Genomic DNA, 12598 nt, shown 5'->3' with positions numbered 1-12598 from the left:
ATTGCTGACAAACTGACCAGGTAACAGGGGTTCAGATCCATTTGTTTGGTAATATATAGCCAGTACTTTCATCCTCTACACAGGCAACAACATCATCCACTCACAAAAACCGGAAACAATGCTAACAAACTCATCTTCAAAACCTAAGATACTTGATACATAAAATAAGCTGCAAACATAACCCATCTTCAAAACCCATCGCACCAAGCCACAAATCACTACAATTCACCTTATTGAATACCCAAAGAAAACTCAAACTAACCACGACGATCAATATTCTTGAATCTAAATATCCCAAATATTACACTAATATCCCAGAAGAGATTCACAACAAAGATGAACAAAATAGTGAACATTTTCTTACTGAAACATTTAATCAAACAGATTATGTGCACTGTGAAAACCCAGAAATCAAGAACCTGATAAGAACTTCAATCTTGACCCAAGAATGCTGAGAGAGAAAACCAGAAGTCTCTCATCAATCTAAGGCAGAATATGGAATCTCACAATCTTTCTTCCACCAAGCTTGGAGCTTGAAGCGTATCCATTGTCACAGACTTCAAACCCTTATAATCTCCCACAATTCACAAGCTTTCAAGAACCTGCAGCCTTATACGGTGCCCTGCAAGCCCAAGAAGCCATTGCAGCACAAGAAATGCCTGAACAACGATCAAGAATAGGGTTCAGCCCGACAACGAAAGAAACGAACCCTTTCGAGCCCAGCAATAGGATGATCCGGGACCAATCGACCATGTTCTTGGCATCAGAAACATCAAAAACCATGTTGGAATTGGAATCGCAGGCCGGCGATAAGATAATATCCCAACCCTGATTAACATCGCTCGGAACCAAAGCAGAGGACGGGCCAAGAACATCGTGAATTGAAATCGGTTCGTCAAGAAACAAATTCGGGTACCACACTTCTTCTCTCAGGTCTTCCTTCGAACACCTTGTGAACATGACTCAGGGTACTTACTTGCCGACTCTGCATCAGAACAAGAAATTCAATCCCCAAAATCGATGAGAAGTAAAGATCGGTGAAAATCAATCACGTTCAGTAGAGAAATCTCTAATCACAATCCAGAAAAATCAACCCATAAGTAAAACAACGATCGCGGAAGCACCCAGAAATTTATTCAAACATCTAATGAAAATTTGGAAAGAACTAAGCTAGAAACATATGAAAAATAATGGGAAGTGGAACCACCAGAATCTATGGCGTGAGCCTGGTGGCTCTGATACCATGTTAACTACATTGCAATGTTTGAGAATTGAAAGGAAAATTAAGAAGGAAGATGAAGAAGAATGAACACAGAGATCTTAGAGAGCGACATAGATAGTTTAGAGAGAGAAATAGGATTTGGATTAACTGACTAAAATGAAGATTACACACTGTTTTTATAAGATAAATCCTAACTACTTTTAACCAAATACTAACAACCTTACTAACTATATTACTAACTATATTTCTAACCGTATTACACTTGTACCCTTAATACCCTTCACTTGTAAGTGAGTGGTTTTAGATTCGAATCTTATGAATGACAAGTTTGATACCGGTTTATTGTCTCATCCTTTGGTGTAAACATATCATTGTATTATAAGAAGAAAAAATAGCGAGATGAGTGCTACATGAGAGAGTTCCAGAGAAAAAGTATATTTTAAGAGAGTAAAATTTAAGAATTCGTCTGATGGCTATTTGATTTTTAGTTTTTACATTTTGTGTTTGAGATGTGGAGAAAATATAAATGGGAAAAAAAAAAGAAGAATGAGGAAAGAAGGAAAGAAATAAATAATGAACGAATGAATGAAACCTAAGTGCAAAACCCAAAAACAAAACAAACTAGTACACATAAAGTGATAAACTTAGATATGTAAGTAAAAAGGGCGCAATTATTGAAATATTAATCTAAACCAGCTCCAATTGTATTAGCTTTTTGTAAGATAATTTTAAACATTAATTAAGAGAATGAAAAACGTATTATGGTTAATACTTTTACGATGTAACTACTTTAATCTTTCCTAGTCAGAGGTGGCATAAAAGGAACACGAGTAATGCTAGGGAGATTAAATTTTGTAAATTAAATGACATGAAAGTTGATAATTGGATTATCATTTAATTGTTGATAAACGTGTTCATTTCTTATTTGTAACATATTATTTAGTTTGTAAGTTTAGTCTACAAATTTAACAGTCTCCCTAGCATTACTCAAAGAAACACTATTATAACTACAAAACATTTATTTCAACCCTTTGTGAAGGTTGACCGTGTAGGCGGTACATAGGTGGGCATTATGACAAGCAAATTATTTTTTACAAGAGGGAAATCGAACAAACTACCTCAAAGGCAAGGAATAATATTCTTAATCAACTGAGCTACAAGATATTTGCATTAATCCAATTTATGCCTAGACGTACTATAGATATTAAGGTCGATTGTACAGGCGGCACGTCGGCATGGCAAGCAAGTGTTTGGCTTTCGACAACGATAAGCGGAATTTCTCAGTCATGTCCAAGTCTTTAGGTAGCATTCCACTAGGGAGCTCCCAGTTGAAGCAGTGCAACAAGTTTCCCAGAGCAAGACGAACTGTGGTTAACCCTAATTGCATAGCAGGGCACCGTCTTCGACCAGACCCAAATGGTATGAGCTGGAAGTCATGTCCACGTAGGTCAACGTTACTATTCATAAACCTTTCAGGGTAGAATTCTTCCACATTATCTGACCATACACTTGGATCCCTCCCAATGGTCCAAATATTGATAAAGACTCTTGATTTTTTGGGTATGTGATATCCATCAACTGTAATGTCCTCCATGGATTGATGAGGGACTAGTAATGGGGCAACTGGGTGTAGCCTTAAGCTCTCCTTGACCACCATGCCCAAGTAATCCAGCTTTGGCAAATCACTTTCTTCCACCATTCGATCCATCCCGATCACACTCTGGAGCTCTTCTTGGAGACGTTTCATTACTTTCGGGTGCCTCAAGAGTTCGGCCAGGGTCCAGACAATCGCCGTGGCTGAGGTGTCAAGGGCACCCGCAATCATGTCGAGTAAAATGGCTTTGGCATTTGTTCGCTCGAGCATGTAGACTTCCTCATCGTTGGGGTTTAATGGTTGGTGGATTGATGAAAGCAGCACGTCTACAAAGTCCTTATGATGATTGCCTTGTTCACTTCCGGAAACTTGTTCATGATCCTGAATTATCTTTTCGAGTACTTGGTCGGCAGTCTTGCTAACTCTCTTCATGCGCTTGGTCAATCCCTAAGTGGAAGAAATAGTAAGATTCCATACAATCAATCCATCATATGTACTTCTAGTTGAGTACTGTAGCTATCATTTTTATTAGACAATGAAATGGACAAGACATGCATGCATATATAAAAGCTATTACATCTTGTATTTTTGGAGTAACTTTTGGGTGAGGATAGGCAAATACGGCCGGTGACACTCTCACATGGGTATAAGGGATCATGTGCACATACGGTGACACCCTCACATGGGTATAAGGGATCATGTGCAACCTTTTTTCTGAGATGAAAGTAACAATTACAGAGAGAAACGTTAGTTTTGTTTAGTTTCATTCCTATATATAATCATGTACATTGAGTTTGATTCCTATAATATTATTGGACTTTTTTTTCCTTATTTTATGTATTAATCTCTATTTTTCTCTGTCAAATGATTGATCATATATTGGAAATAAAGTCATTAGTAATTATTAAACTCAATAATCAGAGTCACTCATGTAAAATGCAAATTTTCCATCCTAGGAGTTTGATTCTTATAAAACTGGACTTAAACTCAATTTTACCCACTACGTAAGGCCTCAAAATCTATATCTACATATTTACTAGCATTTTATCTTTTGAATTTTTGTAAAATCCTCATTTTCAATGGTAAAATAAAATCCTTATTATTAGTTTTACATCCTTTATGAAGGATAAGAAAAAAAAAGGGAGACTTTGGATGCGGTCCCTAGTTATGAACAATCTTTGACTGAAACCTTATTGGTTTTCAATTTTTGATCCAAGTCCCTGAAATTAATTGATAATTTATTTCTATGTACGTTACTATATTTTTTAAATTAAAAATTAAAATTTATAGTTGTTTATAGTAATGAGATTTTAAATAAAAAACCATAATTTGTGGGATTAAAAATATTAAAATATAAATATACTATTGTGTGTGCGTGTGTGTAAACATGGGTACATTCATAAAAATAACCAAAAAATTATTGTATCAAAACATGGGTACATTCTTCAAAATGGGTACATTTAGCAAAAATAAAAATGGGTACAAATAAATAAAAAAATATGGGTACAATACAAATAAAACTTTAAAAAATATGGGCACAAAAAGAATTTAATATATGGGTACAAATTAAAACTGAAAGGAAAATTGGTACAAATTAAAAAAGGGTTGCAAATTAAAAATGGGTACAAACTAAAAATAAAAATATATGATAAAAAATTTAGCCATAAGTATAAATATACTAATTGTAACATTTTTAATATTAAATGAATATATTTAGAAATAAAAAATATTTTATTATTGAAATAATTAATGATATTATTAATACAAAGGACCTTGATCAAAAATTGAAAAGTAATAAGGTTTTAATCAATAGAGTAGTAAAAATAAGGATGAAAACCTAATTACTCCAAAAAAAAAACACATACATGTAACATATGGTTCTAAGGGAAGGGATTCTCATTTTTTTAGATTAGTTGTAGAGTCTATACTACATTGAACTTTAACGATATCCGAATTGTCTATTTTCAAGTTGTACGTCTTAAATCATTCTTGCAAAATTAGCTAAATACAAAATGTTTGAGGCATCAATGAATCTAATTGAGCTCCAAGACATTGACGAACATTATGTTATAAGAAACATTAAAATTTCATTGTGACAATCAAATGATCAAATGATTTCGGATTGAATTGATTTTTTGCAAGAATGACTTATGAATAGAGACAAAATATAGACAATTCTTATTATTGAAGTTTGATGTGGAGTGAGCCCTACAACTATTTTTTTTTTTTAATGGAGATCTTCCCTTAAAGAGCCTGTTGAATAAATTTTAAATTTGTATAGTTGATTGCAGAAATTAAGGTTCCTAAAATAATGAATTGTGCATTAAATCCATTGCTATTGTAATAATATCCCGGGTGGCATTGGCAACCAAATGCATAAGATAGGGAGCAATTTGTATTTAATACTTTAAGTTGGTCAGAAAGATGTAAAATATTGATTGGAAAATATAAATAAGAACTTATATATATATATATGGATGTATATTTTTTTTTATGGTGGACTCCGCTACTCCAAGAGAGAAAATTAAATAAAAGCTCAAATTTACATCACTCTCATTAGCATAGAACTTCCATCTACCCTCTTGAAACTATAAAATGAGATGTAAATATGTTTTTACATCTCGAATTAGGAGAGATAGTTTATCGTCAGCAGGCTATGGAATGGACCATACGATATGAATCATATGATTTTGCATTTATAATTTGTCGATGCTTTTGACTTTGTGAATCATATCACCAACAAAAAGACGATAAGTGAGATGGCTAATGTAAACAGATATTCCTCTCAGATTAATTTGTATGAATGTGAACTAGTTACTGGCTGAGTTTGGATATGTTTTTAAAATGACTGAAAACGCTTTTAGAAAAAATGTTTTCGGATTCCAAAAACAATATTTGAAGTGCTTTCTACATGAAGCACTAGTTATATTTGCTTATTCCAGAAAGCACTTTAAGTGCTTTTCCAAGATTTGCTAGCATTTTTATTAAGGATTGTTTCTAAAAATAATTTTACTAAAAACATTTTCAGTCATTTTAAAAGCACATCCAAACGAGCTCGGTTTCCCTAAACTATGAATTAATCTCGTTCACTTTATTTGTTGACACTGCTTATGTTCCTGTTGATGGATCCATTGAAATACGTCATCTAAATAATAGAGTTCAAATATTTTTAGAGGAGTAATGCTAAGATCAGTCGCACATACGTGCGTGCACTTATTTGTAGCGCCTCTACTTTGTATTTGTGCTTAGCAAAAGCGTGCATGCAATGATTCTAAATGTCCCTACTTTACGGTGTTCCTAGCATTTCCCTAGTTTTATTATTGATTCATCTAACAAGTTTGGTAGGTAAGAATGAAGGGTAACATACCTGAAGATCAAGTGGACTAAGGAAAGGCACATAATCACTAATTTGATAGCTCATGTCAAGAATAAGGCTTCCTCAATAATCCCCTTGAGATCAAACATATCATCATTTTTTCTCCCCAACACCATCCTATACGTGATTCCCTCAACAAGCTCGCCGACCTTCTCACTAAAATCCACCACGTCGCCTGCATCCGCAGCTACCTTCAGGGACTGCACCAACAACCCTACCTCCTCTTTTCTTAGCGGAGCAAAACCCTTGATTTTCGAGGGACAAAGAAGTTGAAGCATGCAGAGTTTCCGAATATGACGCCAGTATGGGCCATATTCAGTAAAGGCCATGGCCTTCGTGCCGTAGGCCATGTAATCGGAGGCTTGGAGTTTGGGGCGGTTAGCGAAAATGGTGTCGTGGGTTTTGAGGAATAACTTTGCTGTTTTGGGAGATGAGACCACTATGGTTGGTATGAACCCTAGATGCATGGACATTATAGGTCCATATTTTTTTTTTTTTTTGCCAGGTTTTGGAGGCTACGGTGTGAGAGGTCACCTAGCATATGAAGATTGCCAATGATTGGCAGTGCCGTAGGGCCATGAGGCAGTTTTTGGCTTTGCCTTGAGGAGGCATTGATTAGGCGAAGGAGAGACCATAGGAATGTAAGGAATACAAGGATGAGAATGGCTATTTCTGGAGGACTCATTTTATATGATTTCTAGGTGAGATCGATAAATGGGACATTAGACACACACACACACACACACACACACATATATATATATATACACATGTAGACTCATTTTGTGTGATATTTATAGAGAGTTCAAGATCCAACAGCTGATTGATATATTACCAAATGCTAGCATGTGAAAAACGAGTTCTTTAACCTCCATTAGGATTCTCTCCACTCTTAATTCTCCCCCCTTTTCTCCCATTCTCTCACACTTTTTTCTTTGTCCTTCTCTATCTAAAGAAGTCAATAAAAGATGTTGATATGGTTTAATTGTAAACCGTTCAAATTGGAGAGGAGAGAAAGGGAGAGAGATAAAGGGGCGATAAAATTCTACTTCCTTTACCCTACTACATGCAAAACAAAATTTAATCGAATGATCACCAAAAAAGAAAAAAAAATCAAATTTACATGAATTCCTTTATATCAGCAATAATATTTTGACTTGTACTCATGTAGCTACGCCTACCTCAAGTGTGACCCACTAATTGAGTCTTACGTGAGGGGGCATGTTTAAATATTTGACATTGGACAAAGGACAAAGAAAAAAAAAGAGTTTAAATATTTTAACTCTATTTCAACTAGTACTAAGGTCTTTTGTAATAAAACTCCACACTTGTCGGACTGAGCATTTAGTAATTAATAAGTTAAAGACAATATTAGTGCTGTTAGAAGTGGGCATTGGCCCGTCTCTTAGATAAATTTTACTGATTCATGTAACAAGTTTGGTAATTAACAATGAAGGGTAACATACCTGAAGATCAAATGGACTAAGGAAAGGCACATAATCACTAATGTTGAAAGCTCCTATCAAGAACATGCCTTCGTCAATAATCCCCTTGAGATCAAACATATCATCTTTTTTTCTCCCCAACACCATCCTATACGTGATTCCCTCAACAAGCTCACCGACCTTCTCACTAAGATCCACCACCTCGTCCGTCTCCGCGGCTACTTTCAAGGATTGCACCAACAACCCTACCTCCTCCCTTCTTAGTGGAGCAGAAGCCTCGATTTTCGAGGGACAAAGAAGTTGGAGTGTGCAGAGCTTCCGAATATAGCGCCAATATGGGCCATATTCAGTAAAGGCCATGGCCTTCGTGCCATAGGACATGTACTCGAATGCTTGGAGTTTGGGGCGGCTAGCAAAAATGGTGTCGTGGGTTTTGAGGAATAGCTCTGCTGCTTGGGGAGATGAGACCACTATGGTTGGTATGAACCCTAGACGCATGGACATTATGGGTCCATATTTTTTTGCCAGGTTTTGGAGGCTGCGATGTGGGAGGTCACCTAGCATATGAAGATTGCCAATGATTGGCAGTGCCCTAGGGCCAGGAGGTAATTTTCGGCTTTGCCTTGAGAAGGCATTGATTAGGATGCGGAGGAGAGACCACAGGAAGGTAAGGAATACAAGGATTAGAATGGATATTTCTGAAGGAATCATTTTTTATTGATTTCTGGGTGAGATAGATGGACTCATTTTGTTTAATACTTATAGAGAGTTCAAGATCCAAAGGCTGGTTGATACATTGCCAAATGGAGTCAAATCTTGCATGTGAATGAGTTCTTTACCCTGGACCGCCCCCCCCCCCGGGGTGGGGGTAATCCTCCCCATTTTCCTCCCCTCCTCTCACACTTTCATCTTTTGTCTTTCTCTCTCTATAAAGAAATCAGTATAAGATGTGACTTAATCGTAACTATTCAAATAGGATGGGAAGGAAGAGGAGAGAGATTAGAATGAGAGAAAATCATACTCCCTTTACCCTAATACATGCAAAATGAAATTTAACCGAATGATCGCAAAAAAAAAAAAACAAAACAAAACAAAGTTATATGAATTCTTTTATATAAGCAATAATATTTCCATTTGTGGTTTTGCAGCTTATGTAGCTACACCCAGCTCTGCAATATTTATGAAATTGAGAGAGACTTTTGAAGTAGCATAGCGACGTACGTAATGCACAAGAGTTGATTGAATGTGTAGATATGGATTCAAAGAGGATAAGTGTGAGGTAGCAAGGCGTGGCACCTGTTTGAAAGTAACACTGGATGTGTCATGTTCTCGTAATACAGTATAGGTATATTTCACTTTCATAACAGGGTGGAAAAAATGGACAAGAACCAAATGGCTGGGAGGCCAAAGTAGTCAAACTGCATGCATGCAGGTTAATTTCAAAATACCATAAATTGCCCCTAATTTTTTTTAAATTATTATTGAATTAAAAGGAGTTAAAATAATTCAACAAATATTAATTTTGAATGAATTTAAAATTTTAAACTTTAAAAAGAAAAAAAATAACAAAACCCCACATTAGTGGGTGGTTTATGTTTAATGACACACCCCGACCAAAATCAGGGCGTGCTAGCCGTCACGTGAGAGTGACGTAACCATGTGCACAGTGCGGAAGCAATAATGATATAGAGAAATACGAGTGAATAAAAAACCAAACTACTAAAAGTACTAGCTAAGATATGGTGCTAGTGCGAGATTAAGAGTGAAATACACAATTAGAGCATAAATAGACCAAGTGCAGTCCAACTGGACAAGTATTAATTATACAACACCTAAAGGTGATCCTACATTTATGATGTTCTGTCAGAACCACCGTCGAAATCCCCGAGAGCCACCAAAGCACTTCTACCTAAAACCTGGAGGGACGCAAAACAGAAAGTGTGAGTGGGCAAAAACAAAGATTTTCAAAATCATTTCATTTCTCAAAGTTCTAACCCCTCGCCATAAAACCTATATAATTTCCCAAAAATATAATAATGCTATATCAGAAATCATGCTTAGGATGGAAATCCATAGAAATATACCATGCCAAAGTATTTCAATGAAATGCTATAAGTAATCCAGTTAAAATATATCAATGCCAGATATCATATCAGCCAAATCCCCCTAAGTTGATCTGCACGGCTGAGTCTATAGCTCATAACCAATCTCAACCATATCAAATCCTGCACACGAGTCAGAACCACCTAAAGTGGTCTGTATGACAAGACTGGATGTAAAATAAATATGCTTTAGTGCTACGATCACGTGAAGACTGTGCAAATGATCGCGGGTCACCTACAAGTCGGAACCACCTAAAGTGGTCTGTACGACAAGCTTGTGCACCTAACTTGGATCCAAGGTGAGCATATGGTGCATGAGGTGAACATCACGTGAAGGACTGTGCCCTAACTCTGGGCGGGAGCACTAACACCGGGGTGCAGGTTTATGAGCTCTCAATATAACACATCATATCTCGCATAACTGAAGTAATCTCATATCTTTAATTTATGAACTTACCTGGCACTTACCTGTGCGTCCGCAGCACCAATCATAAACATATGCAACTACTAATGCATAAATAAAATAGGCAGATACTTTGCATGGCATTTCAAAACGTATAATCATTCAAATTCATTTTCTGGAAAATCTCAAGTATATAGGTATATACGGAAAAAAACCAAAAGCCCACTCACTGGTATGTCGAAGGGTCGTAGCCCCCGAGCCTCGATTGATGGCACTCGTCCTTCGGATAGGTCTCACCTATATGCGAAATAACTAAATAAACGTTATTTAAAGCACATACACAAAACTAGGAAATAACTTCTTATACATTGCTCAAATAGGGTATTTGAATATACCACCATGACCTACTCAACCTCAGGAACATCCCTATATTTTTAGAAAAAAATTTCGAGCACCCACGCGCCTTCACACGCCGGCCAGACGCGCTGCTCACGAGCAGGCACGTGCCTGGCACACCAAACGGATTCCCTAACGGCGTTAGGGAATATTTCGTTAAAAACAGCATATACCGTTAGAATTACTTGACGGTGTTAGAATATTCCGTCAACTTTGACGAAATATTCTCCTCCTTCTTCCTTGGTTTGCCGGAGTCTGGCGCCGGTGCCGCTGCGATCGTCGGAAACTGGAAAAATCTTAGAACTTCAATATCTTCTTCATTTCTCAACCAAAATTCATGAAATTTGTACCAAAATGAAGCTTACAATGAGTAGAACAAAACTTTACCAATTTTAAGCCCTACGATCCACGGAATTTCGCCGGAGAAACCTCGATAATCCGGCCAAAATTTGAAACTCGCCAAACTAAGCTTCCCGAGGTCCAAAACACTCCAACTTTCTTCCCCAAGCTTCGTGAAGATGTCCTAAAACTCCCTAGAACCTTAAAACTCGAAGAAAATGCCACAATCAAGACTGCATAAACAGTACTCACAATCTAAGATTCTGGGTTCTTGGGTTTTCGAGGTTTTCACGTCCAACCACCACCACCATTCGACTCCTAAGCTTGCAAGGAGTCCAAAAACACCAATCACAACCTCGATCCGTGATGTTTGAAAGGGTTTTGAGGGTTGTCCATACAGGTTGTACAGAAATGGCGAGAAAATCCGAGAGAGGGTACACGTGAGTGGTGTGTGTGTGTGAGGGTGTGGTCTAGCTTGTCACCAATCAAAAACAAAGAAAACTTAGTTCTAATTGGGTCCAAACAATTAGAACTTAACCTATTTGGTCCACATCCAAAACTCAAACCACACGACATCACACAACGCTCAAGGGTATAAAAGGAATTTCCACGCTATCAAGGATAAAATAATATACATTCGGGACGGGCTGTCACATTTAACTTCTAATTTATTTTCAAAAATATTATTAATAAAAATATATAAATATAAAAAAATTGAGTTTCTTAATTTATTTTGTAAAAAATCATAATAAAACTTTAATTTAGCATATAAATGCCAATTGTCACATGCGTACGCTTGTGACAAGATGCTAGTTCAAGATAACATATGAAACAATGTCTGTGTGCTGACTATATGGAGTTTACACATACACATGTGTAAACAGATCGGTTTAGTTCTAAAATGAATTGTTGTTTTTTTATTTAGAAAAACCGATTAAAAAACGTGAGCAACAATTTTGGTGAAAAATGCAATTTGTAAAGCCAGTAAAGAAACCTTAATTAGTATCGTTTCCAAACTTCTTTACATTGTTTAACAAGAATTTTAACAAGCTTGTGGTGTGGAAAAAAATTTCTGTGAAAAAAGTGGTTTTGTAAAATTTTCATAGAATTTTGCCAAAACTAATTAAAGCATGTGCGTAACATTTTCGATGAAACTTGGGTAAATATCTTATATTGCACCTACGTAACATTGATAGACTTTAGTGTAAATATGAGATATGATTACAATACTTACATGTATTTTGTCAATATAAATGATTTTGTTTTTATGTACATATAAGTTTTTTCAATAAGAAACCCAATATTGCAATTTATTTCATATAAAAAAGAAGAATAAAATGTAGGTGACATTGTTTCTAATGAGTTATCTTATGGAGTTATTAAGGTACCGGGTTTTTCTTAAAATGCAACTTTAAAGGAGTGTGGAGCATCATATGATACGACGGGTAGTCATCCATCATCTGATAATCACAACCTTTACCTTTTGTTAAAAATCATCAAAATTGTATGTTAAAAAAATTCAATTGCAAAACAGAAAAGAAAAAAAGAACATTTTTATTTCTTGGAGAGGTGGCGATGAGGCCGTGATTGATAAACAAAAGAAATTCAGTTCTTGATGAATACATATGATTGTTAAAATTACAAGAATCAAAAGGAGTTAAAATAATTCAATAAATATTAATTGTGAATGAATTTAAAATTTTCAACTTTAGAAAAAAAAA

At 35.9% G+C, this 12598-nt stretch overlaps 1 protein-coding gene across 1 annotated transcript; it reads right to left on the bottom strand.

The window, feature by feature from the left end:
- Positions 1–2223: 2223 nt before the first annotated feature.
- On the bottom strand, positions 2224–8749 carry LOC103438216 (cytochrome P450 CYP736A12-like). The gene is made up of 2 exons (XM_029104061.2): positions 7659–8749; positions 2224–3263 (listed from the first exon to the last, which is right to left on the bottom strand). The coding sequence occupies exons 1-2, from the start codon at positions 8346–8348 to the stop codon at positions 2427–2429; spliced, it is 1527 nt and encodes a 508-aa protein (XP_028959894.1). The 5' UTR covers positions 8349–8749; the 3' UTR covers positions 2224–2426.
- Between the last annotated feature and the right edge of the window lie 3849 nt (positions 8750–12598).

This window comes from Malus domestica, chromosome 06, assembly GCF_042453785.1.
Source record: "Malus domestica chromosome 06, GDT2T_hap1".
Classification (NCBI taxonomy): domain Eukaryota; kingdom Viridiplantae; phylum Streptophyta; class Magnoliopsida; order Rosales; family Rosaceae; genus Malus; species Malus domestica.
The sequence above is the reverse complement of the archived record's forward strand: the minus strand, read 5'-3'. Positions and strand labels throughout refer to the sequence as shown.

Bases quoted from the DNA above. Each gene is read 5' to 3' on its own strand.
- LOC103438216 (XM_029104061.2), bottom strand. From the start codon at position 8,348: ATGATTCCTTCAGAAATATCCATTCTAATCCTTGTATTCCTTACCTTC. The intron at 3,264-7,658 runs GTATGTTACCCT...TCTTCCACTTAG, and splicing joins TTAGTCCATTTGATCTTCAG to GGATTGACCAAGCGCATGAA.